The sequence below is a fragment of the Brachyistius frenatus genome, unplaced genomic scaffold (assembly GCF_029030835.1).
Source record: "Brachyistius frenatus isolate BFR_SWC_R1_liver_20210118 unplaced genomic scaffold, ASM2903083v1 Contig_380, whole genome shotgun sequence".
Taxonomy (NCBI): domain Eukaryota; kingdom Metazoa; phylum Chordata; class Actinopteri; family Embiotocidae; genus Brachyistius; species Brachyistius frenatus.
This window is the reverse complement of record NW_027210979.1, coordinates 200,719-221,672: the sequence shown is the minus strand read 5'-3', so window position 1 is coordinate 221,672 and position 20,954 is coordinate 200,719. Positions and strand designations below refer to the sequence as shown.

General features: G+C 47.5%; 2 protein-coding genes and 1 long non-coding RNA gene across 8 annotated transcripts in view; all 3 read left to right on the top strand.

Annotated features, from left to right (window-relative positions):
* The first annotated feature begins 1,174 nt into the window (after positions 1-1,174).
* The window catches only part of LOC138636482 (uncharacterized), a 208,826-nt gene continuing 189,046 nt past the window's right edge, over positions 1,175-20,954 (top strand). The window contains exon 1 of the long non-coding RNA XR_011312280.1: positions 1,175-1,526. This is a non-coding gene — a long non-coding RNA (uncharacterized lncRNA). The remainder of the gene's footprint in view (positions 1,527-20,954) is intronic.
* ndufv3 (NADH:ubiquinone oxidoreductase subunit V3) lies at positions 3,499-7,536 on the top strand. 3 transcript variants are annotated; one of them, XM_069724518.1, is made up of 3 exons: positions 3,499-3,607; positions 4,437-4,542; positions 7,254-7,536. In XM_069724518.1, the coding sequence occupies exons 1-3, from the start codon at positions 3,563-3,565 to the stop codon at positions 7,418-7,420; spliced, it is 318 nt and encodes a 105-aa protein (XP_069580619.1). In that variant the 5' UTR covers positions 3,499-3,562; the 3' UTR covers positions 7,421-7,536. The 3 variants fall into 3 exon arrangements, with proteins under 3 accessions (XP_069580619.1, XP_069580618.1, XP_069580617.1); XM_069724517.1 differs by having other exon boundaries at positions 4,437-4,548; XM_069724516.1 differs by lacking the exons at positions 3,499-3,607; positions 4,437-4,542 and adding an exon at positions 4,588-6,158.
* Positions 8,127-20,893, top strand: pknox1.1 (pbx/knotted 1 homeobox 1.1). Of its 4 annotated transcripts, none has more exons than XM_069724524.1 (11): positions 8,127-8,188; positions 9,518-9,654; positions 10,582-10,712; positions 11,005-11,176; positions 12,026-12,226; positions 12,363-12,513; positions 13,632-13,729; positions 14,169-14,297; positions 14,409-14,485; positions 17,395-17,561; positions 19,110-20,893. In XM_069724524.1, the coding sequence occupies exons 2-11, from the start codon at positions 9,604-9,606 to the stop codon at positions 19,289-19,291; spliced, it is 1,359 nt and encodes a 452-aa protein (XP_069580625.1). In that variant the 5' UTR covers positions 8,127-8,188; positions 9,518-9,603; the 3' UTR covers positions 19,292-20,893. The 4 variants fall into 4 exon arrangements, with proteins under 4 accessions (XP_069580625.1, XP_069580626.1, XP_069580624.1 ...); XM_069724525.1 differs by lacking the exon at positions 8,127-8,188 and adding an exon at positions 8,409-8,641 and having other exon boundaries at positions 9,528-9,654; XM_069724523.1 differs by lacking the exon at positions 8,127-8,188 and adding an exon at positions 8,410-8,639.

The window sequence follows — 20,954 nt, the reverse complement described above, 5'->3', positions numbered from 1 at the left end:
GACCTTTTAAATGACTGATGCTGGAGGAGGAAGTTGTCGGCACGGAGAGTTTAAATCAGAAATAATTTCCAGTGATGATGCTGACGGGTGGTGCACTCCTACTAACATCTTCTGTGTTGTCATCTCAGTCAGTGAATTAGTGCTCATCTACTCGGCATGAATGAAATGTATTAACCTTAAATGGAAACATCCACCACATACCTTCCAAACACCACCGATGAAACCCAGTTCAGTTTGTGACACGCTGTGAATCAGTCTGGTGTTGTACGGAGTATTTTTATCACTGATGTGAATTTACTGCGCCATCTACTGGTTTTAATCTGTTCACATGCTGTCACAGCATGCAGGCTTTAGGATAGGGATGTTTTCTGTTCTGGGTTCAACAAAGATGTTATTTTCAACCATCAGTCTTCCTTGGCCTAAATGTGTCCATGTCTGTCCTCCCATCTGTCCCCGGTGTCCCTGGTACCTCAGATGGAGGTGGACGACTGAGTCCTGACCTGAGCGCTCCTGTTGTGACCACAGGTTTGAGGTTTGTCCATCAAGCCGAATGGGAATGTTTTCCGGACGGTGTTTATTTTCCAAAAGCAAACTTTCCAGGGAAGAAAATGTTCCAAAGGGAGATTGAGGGAACATTCCTGCACCCTCAGCCACGTTCACAGGAGGTTCCTGTTACTCCACTACCAATTGATAGTGAATGAAACAAGTGTATGATAATCCACTTTATCCTCTGTAACATCATGAATGTGTCCTTATAACCCAACAATGTCAGTTATATTGACAAATAATGTAAGCTGTCCTATCACCTTCTACAGTTGTTTTACTTGTAGTTTTAAACTATCACTACTTTTACTACAGGAATAATGAAACCTGAATACTTCTTCCTCTGCTGATAATGTAAAGAGCGTGCATCCCTTCCATCCCATAATATCACTGCAACGTGTCCAGAAGAATAATGACCACATGAATGACCACTCAGGGAGGAAGGGAATAAGGACAACTGGTGTTACAATGTAACACATTTGTTACAATGATGTTACACTTGTGTCATCAGTGTAACATTACAACGATGTTCCACTAGTGTTACTGGTGTTCCATCGGTGTTACTGGTGTTCCACTAATGTTCCACTGGTGTTACTGATGTTACACTGGTTTTACAGGTGTTAATTCAATTCAATTCAACTTTATTTATATAGCGCCAAATCACAACATAGGTTATTTCATGGCACTTAACACATTAAAGTCCTTACAGCAAGACTTTACAATATTATACAGAGAAACCAACAATTCAACAATTCAACAATTCCCACATAAGCTAGGAGGGAAAAAACTCTTCTTTAAGGGAGAAAAACCTCCAACAGAGGGAAGAAAAACTCCTTTTAACAGGAAGAAATCTCCGACAGAACCAGGATCAGAGGTGGGTGGAGCATCTGTTAACAGAACCAGGATCAGAGGTGGAGAACATCTGTTAACAGAACCAGGCTCAGAGGTGGGCGGAGCATCTGTTAACAGAACCAGGATCAGAGGTGGGCGGAGCATCTGTTAACAGAACCAGGATCAGAGGTGGAGAACATCTGTTAACAGAACCAGACTCAAAGGTGGGCGGCCATCTGCCTCGACCGGTTGGGGTGAGAGGAGAACAGAGAGAGAAAAGGACAGCATAGAAATAGAAGAGAAGAATTGTTGATGGAGACGACAAGTGCAGAGCAGAGACATGCAGCTCCATGACGGGACATCTGGAAAAGAAAGAAGAGAAACTACACGAGCGAAGGAACTGAATGGAGACAACAGATAATAAGAAAAAATATGGGAGAGAAAAAGATGGTGAGGTACGAGTCAGTTAAAGAGTAGGAGGAAAGAAAAGAAGCTCAGCATGTAACAAGGTCCCCAGCAGCATCGGCCTATAACAGCATAACTAAGGGTTGGTTCAGGTCTACCTGAGCCAGCCCTAACTATAGGCTTTATCAAGAAGGAACGTTTTGAGTCTAATCTTAAAGCCAGAGAGGGTTTCTGCCCCTCCAACACAAACTGGGAGCTGGTTCCACAGGGGAGGAGCCTGAAAACTGAAGCTCCGCCTCCCATTCTACTTCTGGAAACTCCAGGAACCACAAGTAGACCAGCGTACTGAGAGTGAAGTGCTCTGCTAGGATTATATGGTTCTATAAGATCTCTAAGATATGATGGAGCCTGGTCATGTAGAGCTTTGTAAGTCATCAAGAGAACTTTAAATTCTATTCTTGATTTAACAGGAAGCCAGTGAAGAGAAGCTAAAACTAGAGAAATATGATCTCTCTTGCTAAATACTGTCAGTACTCTTGCTGCAGCATTTTGGATCAGCTGCAGGTTTTTAATGAGTAATTTGGACATCCTGACAACAAGGAATTACAACACTAATGTTCCACTGGTGTTATTGATGTTCCACTGGCGTTCCACTGGTGTTCCACTAATGTTCCACTGGTGTCATTGATGTTTCACTGGTGTTACTGATGTTCCACTGGTTTTACTGGTGTTCCACTGATGTTTCACTGGTGTTACTGATGTTCCACTGGTGTTCCATTGGTGTTACTGATGTTCCACTGATGTTCCACTGGTGCTACTGGTGTTCCACTGGTATTACACTGGTGTTCCACTGATGTTCCACTGGTGTTACTGGTGTTCCACTGGTGTTCCACTGATTTTACTGGTGTTACTGATGTTCCACTGGTATTCCACTGGTGTTACTGATGTTCCACTGGTTTTACTGGTGTTCCACTGATGTTTCACTGGTGTTACTGATGTTCCACTGGTGTTCCATTGGTGTTACTGATGTTACACTGATGTTCCACTGGTGCTACTGGTGTTCCACTGGTATTACACTGGTGTTCCACTGATGTTCCACTGGTGTTACTGGTGTTCCACTGATTTTACTGGTGTTACTGATGTTCCACTGGTATTCCACTGGTGTTCCACTGGTGCTACTGGTGTTCCACTGGTATTACACTGGTGTTCCACTGATGTTCCACTGGTGCTACTGGTGTTCCACTGGTATTACACTGGTGTTCCACTGATGTTCCACTGGTGTTCCACTGATTTTACTGGTGTTACTGATGTTCCACTGGTATTCCACTGGTGTTCCACTGATGTTCCACTGGTGTTACTGGTGTTCCACTGATTTTACTGGTGTTACTGATGTTCCACTGGTATTCCACTGGTGTTCCACTGGTGCTACTGGTGTTCCACTGGTGTTCCACTGGTTTTACTGGTGTTACTGATGTTCCACTGGTGTTCCACTGGGGTTTTACTGGGGTGTTACTGGTGTCACGAGCCCCAATCAACAATCCCAGGTGTCCATGACACTCTGTTCATCCAGGGAAGCCCTTAAATTGACAGCCTAAAACGGTGTAACACTGTAATTACTGTAACTACGTAATTACGATTCAGAAGATGTCGAGTCATTCTGGTTTTGAAATTTTATGAGGTGAAAACATTGTTAAACCGTTGGTTTGGTCGGACTGGTGTCACAGCGGAACCGTTTTATTCGCCTCCTAGTTTCCGACCGGAGCATAACACGTGGGAACACGAAATGGCGACCTCCTTGCTCCGGTTAGGGCGACTGGGCTCTCTGAAGGTAAAAACACCGGAAACACCTGAAACATCTGAAACACCTGTCGAGTCTTTAACCTCGTTTGTTTTACACGTCATAGATTCAGAGACTTTAACTACAGTTTGTCACCACAGTAGAGGTCAACCGCTTCCGGTCCGCTGATCTGTGGTTCGTCCTGACTCTGAGACGTCTTTATTTGTCCGCCCCTCTGTCCTCACCATGTCCTCCCCTCTGTCCTCCCCTGTCCTCACCATGTCCTCCCCTCTGTCCTCACCATGTCCTCCCCTCTGTCCTCCCCTCTGTCCTCCCCTGTCCTCACCATGTCCTCCCCTGTCCTCACCCTGTCCTCCCCTCTGTCCTCCCCTGTCCTCACCCTGTCCTCACCTTTAAACATTTAGCAGAACATTTAACAGAATGTTTAACGCTGTCTTTTTCCTCTTCATTTCAAACTGTTGGATTTGTGTCGTTTCAGGTTCAGCTGGTTTGACCTGATTAACACACACACACACACACACACACACACACACACACACACACACACACACACACACACACACACACACACACACACACACAATCATATTATAAGTTAATATCTGCTGTGTAAACTCATCCAGCACTGATTCAATCACACTTTATTTATTATTTATTGATATATATTTTATTTTCTTTGTTGTTGAAATTAATTGTAGTTTATTAAAATGTGTGTTTTATCTGAAGTCCCTTTGGGTTGGGATCAGGTTTGAGGGCGTCTGGAGCATCACGTAGTTCCTCAGAAGAAGAAGCCGGTCCTCCTGAGTCAGAACCAGAAGCACATGCGTTGATGTTGGCTGCTGTCTCTGTTCCTCTGCAGTGTCTCCGGGTGGACAGCTGGGCCGTCCCGAGGACCCGGCCGGCTGCTCTGTTCTGCACTCAGACCCAAGAACCTGTGAAACCAGCGAAGAAGACCAAGGCTGCAGGCAAGAGTAAGGCCACCTGGTTCTGTTCACTGGATCCACTTTGAGATGTTTCAGGTTGTGCAGCTGCTGGTCTTCAGTCTGCAGATCGTATGTGTGTGCAGGTCGAGATGCTCTCTGTCCTGCAGCCTTCATATCACAGTAGAATAACGTGTCTGCAGGAAACACTTCTTCAGATTCACAGGGTTTTAAAAACGTCACATTTTCATTACGAAGGTCTCTGATTCAACACGGTTCCTCAGTGAAGATCTGCAGAACTCAACGCGGTGATGTCGATGAATCCCTCTGACTTATTGTTCCATTTATACCAACAATGACCGACTGTACAGCTGCACTGGTCCTCCTTCATTATTACATTCACATTTAACGGACTTCGCAAGTCTGACGTTCAGGTGTGCTCTGTCAATAATAAATACTGTGTTGGTATTTTGTGCCATTTCAAAAGTACGTGAACGTTTCCAGGGAAGCGTTTTCGGATGCAAGAAAAAGTGCCAACATGGAAAGCCTATTTCCAATAATATGTGTTCTGATTTAACAGTTTCTGTCCCGTTTACCGTTCTCCTCAGCAGCCGATGCTCCAGACGACCGAGCAGCGCTGCTCGCCTACAAGACCGCTGTTGCCTTCCCCGTTAGACTTTCAGAACCCGGAGCTTTTCTAGCTCAGCCTGCAGGTGTACCGGACGCAGTGGTCAGCTCCACTGCAGCTGCCTCATCACAGCCAGCTGCTGACCCAGATGTTGCTCAGGTTATTGCTGACACAGCGCCACCTGTAGTGGATGCAGCTCTCCCAGCTGTTGGACCCCTGGTTGAGGCCATCAGTACCACTCCAGTCCCAGCTGCTGCAGCCACAAACGCTGCAGCTACAGAAGTTGCAGCCACAGAAGATGCAGTCCCAGCTGCTGCAGCCTCCTCTGAGCCCGGTGACACAGGAGCTGACGGGACATCCTCATCATCGTCCAGCAACTCCGACTCTGACTCCAACTCCGACTCTGACTCCGACTCTGACTCTGAGGATGAGGATGAGAAGTCAGAGGTAAAGCCTGAAACCAAGAGCTCTACAGCAGAACCAGCGCTGAAGGAAGAGGCCGTTCAGGAGATGATGGAAGACACTAATGAAGGTCAGAAGGAACCCGAAGCTTCTCTCCTCTCTGGTCCCGAGGTCGTACAAGAGGCAGCCGCGGCTCCAGCTGTCAGTCCAGAGGAGTTGGTGGACTCGGCCCCTGAGATCCGCAGCGGTCCAGAGGTGACCGACCCACATGTTCCAGCTGATGCTGCTTCAGAAGTGATAGAAGATGCAGCTCCTCCCTCCGTCCCCGACGCCCGAGAAGACACTGTAGCTGAAGTTTTAGCCAAGGCTGCAACTCCAGAACAAACTCTGGCTGACAGTCCTGTAGAAACCACAGAGCCTGCTGGAGACAAGGCTGCTGAAGATGCCCTCGCAGAAGCAGCTCCAGAACCCGCAGAAGCAGCTCCAGAAGCACCGGCTGCCCCCTCTGAAGCAGCTGCTGAGCTTTGTGCCCCTGTGGACAGCACTGAGGAGCTGGTGGACTCTGCTCCAGTCGTAGCTGAAGCTGCAGGAGAGGAGCTGCAGATGGAGGCTCCAGCTGAACCGTCCGAGGGTACACTACCCCCCCTCCTACACACACACACACACACACACACACACACACACACACACACACACACACACACACACACACACACACACACACACACACACACACACACACACCTCCCCCTCTCTTCTCTGTGGATCTTTTTGTACTGTTAAACAGCCACACATGTAGCTCCCTGCCTGTTAAACACTAACATGTTTTGTATCCGAGTGACCTTTGACCTCCCGCTGCCTTGATTCTCGCTCTGCATGTGTCCATGTTGAGTAACGGAGCTTCTGGCTGCATGTTTCCATCCTCAGCGCTGCAGCTAACACCTCTCTGACGGTGGCGACGTTTTAATCCCGCTCTCGCTTCCTCCTTGTCCGTCGCTTTATCTCCCGCCTCTGTTGTTTGGTTGCTCATATTCGTCACTGCTCCACATCCTTCCACACTCTTGCAATATTTCTCCTATATTTTGTTTTATATTGATATATTGCTCATTGTTGATGTCCACAATGACTGAGTGTATGAAATGCGGCTCCCAGGTGTTTGTTCTGCTACCAGTAATGTTAGAGTGCACATGGTGGACGTGTTCCTGACAGCAGCTGGAGGAGCAGGATTACAGATGTGTTAACCCCCCCCCCCCCCCACAGCATTCATTTCACCACTCATTCATCTCTTTCTGAACTTGTAAATATGCTTTCTACGGGACTGTTGATTAATGAAATATAAATGTGTGTTGGTGGCTGAGATCTTCTGTTCCAGCGTTGATAACCGGACTGTCTCAGCATGCTGACGGGTTTCAGATGTAACAGTAAACACACCGTGTTTCATTTTGACTTTTCAAACCTCTCATTGGTGCCGGCGTCCTTCCTCCTGCCTCCACCGGCTGCAGGCTCGTTTACTTCCCTCTCACACACACATGATCCTGGAGGCTTTTCGCACCAGCGTGTCTGCACTCTGCCGGGGGTGACCGGCCTGCTGCTGTAGGAAATGCCCCCCATAAACCACCTTTGTCAGCATGTGTGAATATGTTAATGAGCGGGAAGCTTTCGGAAGCTCACCTTTGTACCAGACTGAGTCTTCTTACGTGTGTTTTTGTTTCATGTCCTCCTGCAGAGGCTGCAGCGGCTCCTCCAGAGCCAGAGGAGCCGTTTGACAACAGCACGTATAAGAACCAGCAGCACCACAGCTACACCCCCTACACCTTCGCCGACCTGGACCTGGAGATGGCCAAGTTCCGCCTCCCTCAGCCGTCGTCCGGCCGCCCCTCACCCCAACACTAGAGCCGCTGACCCGGCTGCTGTTTAGAAGCGATGTCCATCTTTCTGTATGACGGCAGACTGACATGAAAATGTGCTGTTAAAATGTCGTATTATTAAAGTACACGATGAGAACTGAAGTGATGTGACTCTGGTGTTTCTCAGACAGAGGAGCGGGCGTATGAAGGGAGACCAAGATCAAACGCTTCTTTTATGCTTATTTGCTGCTTCTTTTATGCCTTGAGGGGGTAGAGGAGGGGGAGGGGGGATCATTTGAATAGAGCCGAGTGTGCACGTGATTTATGTGTTTCTATTTTCATAATTATAATTTGGACTCCCTGAGTCTGCCTGCTTATTGTCCTAATTACTGATCTTTTGGGGATCAACACTTGTGTTTGTGTGTTTTTGTGTTAGTCTGTTGGTGTTGTGTTAGTGTGTTTGAGTGTTGGTGTGTTTGTGTATTGTGTTGTTGTTGTTGTGCTGATGTGTTGTGTTTCTGTGTTGTTGTGTTTCTGTGTAGTGTTGTTGTGTTTGTATGCAGATGGAGCGTAACGCTGCAGATATACATAGAACCCGTGTTGAGTGATTGAGGACAGTGAGCAGCGTTTTCCAAGCAAAAAACCCAGCAGGGTGCAGAGGGACTCTCAGGCAGCCGGACGTCATAACTCCGCCCACCTCATACATATTCATGAGCCAAGCGCCTGTGCGTGCCCTTACGCGATGACGCAAAGCGACAACTGCGGGTCCCGATTGCTGCAGCCGCTTGTCAGTGTGACGAAGATTGGCACTCAGGTAAGCTGTCACTCAAAATCCCTCTTTTTCCGTTCCCTATCAATCAAACAATCTGGGCCGCACGCAAAAATGCCCCGGGGCGAGGAGCGTGGACCTAGTCACGGCGGCGGAGGGTGTTTTTTGGAGGGGAAGCACAAGTGGCAGAGCTCCGGGAAGAATAAAAAAATCTGTCTACCAGGGAGGGGGTGGGGGGGTAAAAAAAATATGTCGGCGTTTTGGGGGCAGAGGAGGATTGTGGAAAAGAGAAGGGCCGGAGATAGAAACGAGGCCCGACAGTTGTACGGTTGGCGCGGAGGGAGGGACGGAGAGGGCAGCTGTCCCCGCGTGATTGATTGACTGGAGGGGGAAGGACCCACCGGGCCAGCCTGGTGGGCTGCCGGTGCCCCTTATGAAATCGGTCCAGTCGAATTACTGTACACCGATGACAAGAAATACATATTCATTTAAAATGGTAATTGATAAGCGAGACTCGTCGTGTTATTCTCCCCGAGTATCCATCCGCGGCTCTAGTTCTACCTGGCTAGCGCGGTTAGCTTGTTGTTTTGGCAGTGATTTCCTCGCTAAATATGGCGCTTTGTATTTAGTCTGCACCGAACCAGCCCGATAAACCGAACCAGTCCGATAAACCGAACCAGCCCGATAAACCGAACCAGCCTGATCAACCCCCTCTTTACTAGTTAGCTGCCTGCTAACGTTAGCTGCTCCTCCGGGCTAACCAGCTGTGCTTCGCTAGCTAAGGCTAATGTGGCGTTCACGGTACATGCTGGCCGTGTGTTGCGGGAACACGAGGCTTCCTCCAGCCGAGCCGCTCCGTTGGCCCATAAACATGTCCCGGTTCCAGGACAGCTGGCTAATGCTGGTCCAAATGATTTATTCAACTGCAGTCGCCGCTACGCACGATGTAACAGCTAACGGGCTAAGGGCTGTTAGCGGTGGGTGTGTGGACATCAGCTCCTCTTATAGGACAACTTTGATTAATTCATAACATTTATAGAAATGAAACGCCTCCCGTCTGCTGTGTTTATGCCACCGACAAATATTTACATCTGTAGTTCTGTGGTTTATGTCTCCTCGTCCCCCGGTGGGCTTCATGTCTGTATTTTGTTTTGTTTGTTTCTTACTAACGCGGATGTTTAATAAATTTGATCATAAGAATGTCTTACTTATTAATGCTCCTCCAACATAAAGTTCAACACCAGTTATTAGTCGTGAATGAAACGTATTAATCCTCCCTGGACCCCAGTTTAACGTGTGAAACGTGACGGGCTGAACTATTTGCAGGTTGTGTTCACCTGAGGTCGTCTAACTGAACCTGTGTGTGTTGTGTAGGTTGGCCACCTGTCCACCTGTCCACCTGTCCACTTGTCCCTGCTCTCTATAATGCCCCAGTGTCTGCAGCACCTGCAGTGAACGTGATGGCAGCCCAGTCGGTGTCCATAGACAAGTACCCAAAGGGAGAGCAGCAGGTGGGTGAGAGGACGTGGAGGCCGGCTCCACCGCACGCTTTCTGTTGGTCTGGTACATTAAAACAGGACTGGGATACTTCAATGTCCCAGTTTACTGAAGGCTCTGCTGTCTGTGGATCTTCTACTTATTCTCAGGCGAATCAGCCAAACAAAAGGGAAACCCTTTCTGCATGCAACACCAGAACACATGCTACTGCATCTGAGTAACACGTCCAGCACAGCAACACCGCTGCATGAGAGACACCAGGGACGCACTATAAACACAGCATTTCTCTCGTGTGGAAATTGCTTACAAAGCATCTTTATTCAAAGTTTTTTGGGGGGTGTTGAAAGCTGAAAACGACCTATGACTAATGAGACATTTTCCACCCGAAGCAAAGTGATTATTTTTAGCCTGTTTGCACTCAGTCTACCTCATTGTCTCAGTCACATGGTCGGGATGGGATTCATGCCCTGGGAGGGATCGTGTGGCTGGTCGGCAGCGCGAAGAGGAAACGTTGGCCGAGGAGAGAATCGATGAATGTGTCTCACGTGAAGGTTCACAGAGGACATGCGACGGGGTCGTGGTTGCTCGTGCCAGGTGTTTCCTCACAGGTCCATTCAGAACATGACATGGTGTACTGTTCGGTGTTCGACCTGAAACTGTTAAAAGTGCAACAACACACCATCTATAGCATGTTGATGCAAACAAGTCGTGATCTTCCTCTCAGTAAAATGAAGGCGTCTCGCATGGAGAGAGTTTCTGACCATGTCCTCATAACTCTCCAGAGGGTCCACATTCACCCTGCAGCTCCTCTCGGTCTTCACATGATGTCTTTGTTTGTCTCTCACTCTCCGCTTTCTCCTCACCGCTCCTGTCACTTTCTGTCTCTTTCTGTCCTTTTACCGCCGTCTCGTCTCATTTGTTGGTCTTCCGTCTCCCTGCAGATGCAAGGTGTGGTGAAGGTAGACGGCGACTCGGAGCAGAAGTTCATCGAGGGGACGTTGGCGGAGGTGCCCAGCCCGGCACCCACGGAGCCGCAGACACCCATGGACGCCGACAAAGCATCCATATATCGGTAGAGCTGTGTGTGTGTGTGTGTGTGTGTGTGTGTGTGTGTGTGTGTGTGTGTGTGTGTGTGTGTGTGTGTGTGTGCGTGCCCCTGTTGTCAGTCTGTCTTCAACTAAACTAGCACCAGGAGACGTCACATGATGTCCTCCGTTCCCGTGACGTCCATGTTGCTGCGTCAGGGTGTTGCCACCTCCTGCTGTAACGTGTTGTTCAAGTCGTGCTCTGTGACTGGAGGTGTGTTAGTGTGATGATGAGTGTGATGTGTAGTAACGGGGCCTTTGCTGTGTGTCCGTCCTCAGACATCCCCTGTTCCCTCTGCTGGCGCTGCTATTTGAGAAGTGTGAACAATCCACGCTGAGCTCCGACTGCATCACCTCGGCCAGCTTCGATGTCGACATCGAGAACTTTGTGCGCAATCAGGAGAAAGAAGGGAAACCTTTCTTCAGCGAGGACCCTGAGCTCGACAACCTGGTGAGACGTCCCACTTCTCCAGCGTTCCTCAGTTCTTCTGGATTTAGTCTGAACAGATATGTTCAAAGAGAGAGGAGAGCTTCCTAAAACAGGCATGCAGTAGTCTGAATACGCATGTTCCCTCTCACACAACCAACACAGAGACTGTCGGTATTTCACAGACAACTACAAAGGGAACCACTCATACAGTCATGTGTCCGTAACCTTTGACCTCCAAAGTACCCTGGCTCCACCCACCACACGAACATAGCGTCACGTTTCAGAAGATGTATTCGACCTTTTCAGACCAACAAACCGACAACGTCTGCTGCCTCTCTGTCCTGGTAAAAAACATCCAACCTGCCTGGTGCCTGCATGCACATGTATGTAGACTCACCTGAGGAGCCCGGCCTTCACAATAAAAGCATCAACAATTACGCAAGTTACTTTAAGTAATAATATTGATAACGCAGGCAACACATTAATCTACATTACTCGTGTAATACTTATGCTGCATGGAGACGTTTTTCAGTGTCCCTTTTTCATCCTAATGTTGTGCAGATGGCAGAAGGCCGTCACACAGACGGGCTTTATGTTGCAGATGGGCATCTAGGTATTCAGATCACCGTCCTCATCTCGTATGTTACAGCTGCCGGCTAAATATTTTACGATGAGGTATTAACACAAGTTCCACCACAAGAAGCACCTGCAACAACACGGCGGCAGAGAGGAGAGGAGACTGCTGGACGTAGGACAGAAGAGGACGAGATGCAAAGTGGGGCCAATGAATGTCGAGAAGAATAACGTTCAGCTGGAGAACGACGGCCTCGCCTCGGTAGACTGCTGTTAACCCTTCGGTGTTGTGTGCAGATGGTGAAGGCCATCCAGGTGCTGCGGATCCACCTGCTGGAGCTGGAGAAGGTGAGCGACCTGTGTAAGGACTTCTGCAGCCGCTATATCGCCTGCTTGAAGACCAAGATGAACAGTGAGACCCTGCTGAGTGGAGACCCGGGGAGCCCGTACTCCCCCGTGCAAGGCCAGGTCCCGGGCTTCTCCCCCACCAAGACCCAGGTAGCCATCACTCGGGTGTGACCGCGTAAAAGTTAGCATCAACATGAGAGACACACACACACGTGTGTGAGTATGAGTGTGTGTGTGAGAGTGAGAGAGACCCGGCCCACGTTGTGTGTTCTGCTCCGTTCTGCAGACCCCCAGCTCCATCTCGGGGACCCTTAGTCCCCAGGGTCAAATCGTGGTGCCAGCATCAGCCCTGCAGCAGGGGAATGTTACCGTCACGGCGGTCAACCCCACCCAGGTGGTTGCAGGTATGTCACCATGGCATACGACCCCCTCCTCAGGTACGGTACTGTTGTGACCAGTCAAATATTGTCATGCGTCATCTTGATCTGAGCTTGCTTTGCAGCCTGTGGGTTACGTTAGTCTGTCAACGCTTCCTGTACAAACCCACGACTTTGTCAGGATCAGTTGTCGTCATGGTGACCGAAGCCCGGTCCTCATGGGGATGAACATCATGGATGCTGACCCGCTGAAGGTCGGGGGAAGAAGGTGTGAATCAGGGCTGCTGGTTCACATCTCTACGTCATCCTATTTTTAGCAGCTGCATCGAAACAAGTGCTCCTACTTTGAAATGAAAATTAAATTAATTATTTTTATCAATAATTTCGACAATATATTTGTGTTTTTAAGGATAATTAAAGATTTCAGATCACGTTTGTAAAACGCTTTTAAAAGCAGACTGCTGCAGTGAATCTCCATCCTGACGGTCGGTCGGTCGTTCCGCGGTGCGTCAGCAGCGTCGCAGCAGCAGGTCGCCGCTCTGCTCCACTAAAGATACGCACCGTCTGCTTGTGATGGAAACCGCAGCGAGATGAACGGAGCAGATCAACCGGGCAGGAAGTCAGTCGGAGGAAAACAAAGAGGATCCAGTCAATGGTCCAAATAAACCTCCTGATCGTACATCATTACATCACCGTCTACCCCGCCGTGGAAAATAGTTCCACAATAAAGAGGAGGATTCATGTTTTAATGACTAAAACACAGCAGCTGTATTCACTGCGTCTGTAGGCTGCAGCACAAAGTAGGAAATTACAACAATGAACACAAAAGAAAGCGTTTAACAGCGTTTACCTGCTAGAAGGTGAAAAACACGAACAATCAGGAAGGAAGATGAAACACTTCTGACATGCTGCTGGAATATGAAGCCGTGCAGAGGAACAAAGTTACAGTGCACACCAAACGTAACAGACCCGTGTTCAGTGGAACATGCAGGTTAGAGTTGATTAGATAAATTAATGATTCATACATCTCCAGAAATAAAGTTACAGTCCGTCAGGAACCGTCATACCTGAGGTTTCTTTAGGGAAGTGAAGATTTAAAAAAAATGTAAACAAGAAAATGGTGATTGTTTTCCAGAATCCGGCAGCTCTAAGTTAGATTAACCTTTTTCTGTTTTCAGGGGGCACAGTGTACCAGCCCGTCACCGTGGTAACTCCTCAGGGCCAGGTGGTCACACAGGCTCTGTCTCCGGGGACAATACGTGTACAAAACAATCAGGTAGGACGTGTCTCCTTGGTGCTGGTTCTGAACGTCAGCGGTTCTGTCTGGTTCTGTCAGCGGTTCCCACAATGACCAGTGGCCACATTTACTGACTTCAACCTTTTGACCTGCACATGTTTGGCTGTAAAAGCAGACAGCCATTCAACATGTTGGTGTCAGTGTTCCCAATGCATGCTGGGAGGAGTCCGACTACACAATGATTGGTCTGTTACTGGTATTAATGCTGCTCTAGATGTATTCTAACAGAATCTGTTTTAACATGTCTTTCATTCTAAGCTTGTTGTTTTTGAAATGAGTTGCGAGTCTTGAAGTGTTTCCTGATCTCACCGTGTTCATTCTCCTCCTGTCACGTTGTTCAGAAGGAACTCGGTCAGTAGTTTAGATGTGTGGTCGTATGAACGGGACTGAAATGTAAAGCCGGTGTCTGTGTGCTCAGCTGCAGCTGCAGTTCCACCAGGACCTGAACCTCTTCAACCACGATGACAACTCAACCAAGAACAAGCGCGGCGTCCTCCCCAAACACGCCACCAACGTCATGCGCTCATGGCTCTTCCAGCACATCGGGGTGACCTGAGTGTGACCTGAGTGTGAACTGAGTGTGACTGACTTGAGTGTGAGTGACTGAGCGAGCGTGAGTGACTGAGCAGCTTCACTAAATCCTCCTGTTCTCCTGCAGCATCCTTATCCAACAGAGGATGAGAAGAAACAGATCGCCACCCAGACCAACCTGACACTTCTGCAGGTCAACAACTGGTGAGTTCCCTGAAACACTCTCTGAAAAACAGCTTGAAACACACTCTGAAACACGCCCTGAAAAACAGCTTGAAACACGCCCTGAAAAATGGCTTGAAACACACCCTGAAAAATAGCTTGAAACACGCCTGAAAGACACTGAAACACGCCCTGAAAAATAGTTTGAAATACTCTGAAGCCTGAAACGCCTGAATTACGCCTGAAACACGGCCTGAAAAACAGCTTGGCACACAATGAAACACGCCCTGAAAAACAGTTTGAAACACGCACTAAATCACGCCTGAATTATGCCCTGAAACACAGCCTGAAACATGCCCTGAAAAACAGCTTGAAACACGCCCTGAAACACCCCCTGAAACACAGCTTAAAACATGCCTGAAACATGCCCTGAATTACGCCCTGAAACACGCCTGAATTACGCCCTGAAACACAGCCTGTGACACGCCCTGAAACACGCCTGAAACACAGCTTAAAACACACCTGAATCACGGCCTGAAACACGCCCTGAATTATGCCCTGAAACAGCCCGTAACACGCCCTGAATTACGTCCTGAAACGCCCTGAAAAACAGCTTAAACACACTGAAACACGCCCTGAAAAACAGCTTGAAACACACTCTGAAACATGCCCTGACAAACAGCTTGAAACGCCCTGAAAAACAGTTTTAAACACGCCTGAATTACGCCTGAAACACGGCCTGAAACACAGCTTGACACACTCTGAAACACACCCTGAAAAACAGCTTGAAACACGCCCTGAATCACGCCTGAATTACGCTCTGAAACACAGCTTGAAACATGCCGGAAACACAGCTTAAAACACGCCCTGAATTACGGCCTGAAACATGCCCTGAAAAACGGCTTGAAACACACTCTGAAACACGCCTGTAACACACCCTGAAACACGCCTGAAAAACGGCCTGAAAAACAGCTTGAAACACGCCTGAAACAAAGCTTAAACACCTGAAATACGCCCTGAAAAACAGCTTGAAACACACTCTGAAGCCTGAAAAACTGCTTGAAACGGCCTGAAAAGTGCCCCGTAACACGCCCTGAATCACGCCTGAAACGTGCCCTGAAAAACAGCTTGAAACATGCCCTGAAAGACACTGAAACACGCCCTGAAAAACAGTTTGAAACACATCTGAAATGCACTGAAAAACAGCATGAAACACACTCTGAAACACGCCCTGACAAACAGCTTGAAACACGCCCTGAAACACGGCTTAAAACATGCCTGAAACACGGCTAAAACACGCTCTGAAAAATAGCTTGAAACACGCCCTGAAAGACACTGAAACACGCCCTGAAAAACAGTTTGAAACACCCTCTGAAGCCTGAAACATGCCCTATAGCACGCCTGAAACGCGCTGAAAAACAGCATGAAACACACTCTGAAACACGCTCTGATAAACAGCTTGAAACACGCCCTGAAAAACGGCTTGAAACACGCTCTGAAAAACGGTTTGAAACACACTGAAGCCTGTAGCACGCCCTGAAAAACGGCCTGAAAAACCGCTTGAAACAAGCCCTGAAAAACAGTTTGAAACACACTCTGAAGCCTGAAACACGCCTGAATTACGCCTGAAACACGGCCTGAAAAACAGCTTGACACACACTCTGAAACGCGCCCTGAAAAACAGTTTGAAACATGCCCTAAAACACACCCTAAATCACGCCTGAATTACGTCCTGAAACACAGCCTGTAACACAGCCTGAAGCACGTCCTGAAAAACAGCTTGAAACATGCCTGAATCACGGCCTGAAACAGCCCGTAACACGCCCTGAATTACGCCTGAAACACGGCCTGAAAAACAGCTTGAAACACGCCCTGAAAAACGGTTTGAAACACTCTGAAGCCTGAAACGCCTGAATTACGCCTGAAACACGGCCTGAAAAACAGCTTGAAACACACTCTGAAACATGCCCTGAAAAACAGCTTGAAAACCCCCCTGAAACACGCTTGAAACACAGCTTAAAACACGCCTGAATCACGGCCTGAAACATGCCCTGAATTACGCCCTGAAACAGCCCGTACCACGCCCTGAATTACGGCTTGAAACGCCCTAAAAAACAGCTTGAAACACACTGAAACACACCCTGAAAAACAGCTTAAAACACACTCTGAAACACGCCCTGACAAACAGCTTGAAACATGCCCTGAAAAACGGCTTGAAACAGGCTCTGAAAAACAGCTTGAAACACACTGAAGCTTGAAACACAGCCTGAAACACGCCCTGAAACAGCCCGTAACACGGCCTGAATCACGCCTGAATCACGCCTGAAACACTGCCTGAAAAACGGTTTGAAACACGCTCTGAAAAACGGTTTGAAACACACTGAAGCCTGTAACGCCCTGAAAAACGGCCTGAAAAACAGCTTGAAACAAGCCCTGAAAAACAGTTTGAAACACACTCTGAAGCCTGAAACACGCCTGAAACACGGCCTGAAAAACAGCTTGACACACACTCTGAAACACGCCCTGAAAAACAGTTTGAAACATGCTCTAAAACACGCCCTAAATCACGCCTGAATTACGCCTTGAAACACAGCCTGTCTGTGAGGCTCCGCCCCTCTTTAATCACAGCTAACAGAAGATCAGAGAAACAGAACAGGAATCAGCGCGACTAGATCGATTATCGTGGCGAATAACAAAGAATTTTAACAACCTTCAGTGGGCAAGAAGTCTCAGATTCACTTCCAATCGATTGCAGTGATGTTTTGTTGAGTGTATTCGGGGTTTGTGTTCCTTATCCTTAGTCAGCTTTATTTATTTATCGGTCTTTGAGAGACAAGTTTCCTGTTTGAACGAGGGATTTTAGCTTCCAGTGATTTCATCACAGATCGGGAGCACCTGACAAAACAAACCTACAAAAAGACCAACCGAGCTCAGCCATCTTGTGTCTTCAGGTTTATTAATGCACGAAGACGGATCCTGCAGCCCATGTTGGACGCCAGCTCCTCCGAGACACCCAAAGCCAAGAAGAAGACGCCTCAGAACCGGCCGCTGCAGCGCTTCTGGCCCGACTCCATCGCAACAGGCGGAGGCACCCAGCAGCAGGTCACCATGCCCGACGGTACGCAGCACAACAACGATCAGTCACCCCTCCACGTCTCCTCCACGTCTCCAGCATGACGGCTTCACGCTTTCTGAACACTCACTCAATCACAGGAAATGAACAGCTCATGCTCTCGTCATCTAGTCTTAGAAAATGTGGACCTCAGCTCTGCAGAGGCTCTACCCACACACCAGGTCAGCAGGAAATCTCAGCTCGCAATAACCAACGCTAATTCAAGAAAACTCCAACTAAACTATTTACGGAAGATCGCATATATTCCTGTGATGTTTTTTTTTTTTTTTAATTAATTTTTTTCTACAAAAAATGTCCTGGACAGAAGTATACAAAAGTATTTCTGCATATTAATACTCCAAAGTAGTCTTTCCAAACAAAACTAGATTTTTAAGTCTAAAAATAATTGTCCCTTTCCTCTCATCAGCAAAACAAACTCAGACGGTGCTCACCGGAAAACAAGTGGAGAACCTCTAGTGCCGGGGATTGTGGGAAATGTGGTCTTATGATGGGAATGAGGAACATGTTAAATGAGTTTTCTCCACTTCCAGCTGTAAGAGACGGAACTTTGTTTTAGTGTTGACTGTGATTTAAAGATGATGTGAAGCTCTTATATTACAGTCACAGACGGTTTCATATGTCTGATGTGCAGCACGATAAGTCATTTCAAACATTTTACTCTTTATTAAGGAGTTGTTAGACTTTTTAACCCACAAAACTCAAATGACAAATGACATCATTTCTTTTGAGAAAATCCACCACAAAATGAAAACACATTTGATCAAAACAATCACACAAACCTGAGATCCCAGAGGGACGGACATTTCTAGTCCTTCGTCACCGGAGCAGTTCATCTGTCTGCGGGCGTTTGAAAACATGTTAATTGAGTGAGAACAATAATTCAGCCGTCCCAGCACGTATTGTTTTCCAGTTGTCAGATTTAATATCAACAAATACTATTATCATCATGTCACAAATCCTCTGGAAAATCTGACCAAATGACAGTGGATGACCTCTGACCTGAGAGGTTGTATGTTGGTGTTCGGGTCCAGATGATCCAACCAAACCACAACACATCCACTCATCTTCAGCAGGCTGTAATATTTACTGTAGATGTTGCTGCTGTTGATGGTTAAAGATCAGATCTATAAAGATATCCATGAAGAAGTGTGACTGGAGGCAGCGTGTCAGGACACTTCATGAAGACACTTAAACAGACATTCAGGTTTAATAAATATCACACTTTACTGAATATTTAAAATAATTAAACGACTCATAGACCTGTCTGTCTCTCACCGAGACCTGTCTGTCTCTGAGACTTCCTGTCTTTCGGAGAGACTTCCTGTTCCTCCAGTGAGTGGACAGTCTTTAGTCTATGTCCAGAACCAACACACACCGATCTGGTCTTCTCTCAGAATGAGCAGCAGCTCTCTGACCCGTCTTCATCAGTTTGAAGTTCCTCCAGGTTTCATATCAGTTTGAAAGGCTGAATGTCTCCGGACAGAGCAGTGCGTTGTCATGGCAGCAGTCCTATGAACATCCTCTCTTCCTCAGGTACCATGGTGACCATGAACGTGGAGAGTCTGCACAGCTTGACGTCAGACGGCGCCACGCTGGCGGTCCAGCAGGTGATGCTGGGAGGCCACAGCGAGGACGAGTCGGGGGACAGCGGGGACGAGGACGATGACACGGACATGGCCGGGCTGGGCCTGGACAACAGCGATTCATTGCAATAGAAGACACACTCCCTCACACACACACACACACACACACACACACACACACACACACACACACACACACACACACACACACACACCAAGCGCAAGTCGTCCTACAGAACACGGGTGCATCCAGACAGACACGTTCGGTTTACACAGCACAACGCCGGCCTCCTGGTCCTCTTCCTCTTCCACCCTGCTGAACGGCTGCGAGGCGACATGAGCAGTTTCATTTCACAAACCGTTTTTTAATTACTTAGTTGATGTAGGCGAGTGCACTTTTTTGTATATTTAAGCTAAAAAAAAGATGAAATCAACCAGAAGAAGAAAAAAAATAGTGTTAAAAACACCCGAAGCAGATTTTTCTGCTCCGTTAATAAATGTTGACAGATTTCTTTTTCTTTTTCGGCCCGTCCCCCGTTCAGTTCTCATTTTGGATGCCAACACTTTAAAGTTGTATCTGTAAGGGTTTGTCCTCACTTTTTGCATGCTTGTGTTTTGAGTAGATATGCACACTCTTATGACCGACTCCACGGCTCTCGTACGCCCCCCGCAGGCCGAGCAGAACACATGGAGAGATTGGAGAAAAAAAAAGAGATGCTTATTTTTATATGCAAACATATGAAATTAGTGTTTTTTGTTTCATTTTTGTGTTCTCCTGTTTTGTAAGGAATATTTATGTACAGATTCATAATTAAAGCTAGCGACCCTGTTTTCCAGGGTTCTTTGAAGTTTTCTAAAAAATTGAAAAAGGAACTGAATGCTGAAGAAAATTGCTATTTAAATTGGTTTTAAACTTACAATACTAACAAGGCCTTATCTGTGTTCTTTTCTAAAGAATTATTGCCAAGAAGCACAAAAAGAAAGTGTGACCCTCGGTTAAATTGGTCAAAAAGACACTAAACTGCGCAACACTTTTGTGGCTCTACAAAGCATCGTTAATAATCTACCTGCAGCACGCCAGCTGTCTGACAGACACTCGACTGCAGTGCTTCGGTTTTTTTAAATCCAGCTCCCGCTTTACCTACATTGTGCATACCATACATTACGTCTTTTAATCGTTTTACGGTAGTATCGTAGGCGTCACTTTCTCAAGTGCACAATCCAGAACACTATGCTAACCACACAATCACCAGGGTCTGAGACGGAGACCCTGCAGGGCAGCATCCACACCAACACAGCGACTCCATGGTCAACAGGAAGCAGTGGACTTTTGCACGCATTCGTTTTATTTATGTACACGTACATGCTACTGTGCTGAGAACGGAGAGCAGTTGGACAGTGGGACTCCTTGTTTGTTGCCTGCCTGAAGGACTAAGTGCTGCAGCCTCCTCGCATGTCGGGAAAGATCTGTAATCTTGATCAGTTTGTCATACTGCTGCACAAAGTGGGGCGCCTGCTGTTTAAAGAGCTGTAATACTGAACCACAGCTGTGTGTCAATAGTTCCAGTGAGCTGGTTCCTGTCCCTCCGGAGGCTGGACTGACTGGGTGGGCCCTCGCTGACCTCTTGGTTCTTCACTTGCATCTGTCTTGCTTTTTATGAAGCGTTGTTCACTTTTCTCTCGTCTGTTTTGCCTTAGAGCTTTCTATTTTGGAATAAACTATGCCTAACTCTCCGCCGCGCTCTGCCTCCTCACTCTGCTCCGGCAGCTCTGCACCCAAACACCTCCGCCGTGC

Coding starts and splice junctions, on each gene's coding strand:
- pknox1.1 (XM_069724522.1), top strand. CDS start 8,931: ATGTGGCGTTCACGGTACATGCTGGCCGTGTGTTGCGGGAACACGAGG. Junction 13,730..14,168: donor TACGTGTACAAAACAATCAG/GTAGGACGTGTC, acceptor CTGTGTGCTCAG/CTGCAGCTGCAGTTCCACCA. Junction 17,562..19,109: donor GCAGGTCACCATGCCCGACG/GTACGCAGCACA, acceptor TCTCTTCCTCAG/GTACCATGGTGACCATGAAC.
- ndufv3 (XM_069724516.1), top strand. CDS start 5,636: ATGATGGAAGACACTAATGAAGGTCAGAAGGAACCCGAAGCTTCTCTC. Junction 6,159..7,253: donor TCCAGCTGAACCGTCCGAGG/GTACACTACCCC, acceptor GTCCTCCTGCAG/AGGCTGCAGCGGCTCCTCCA.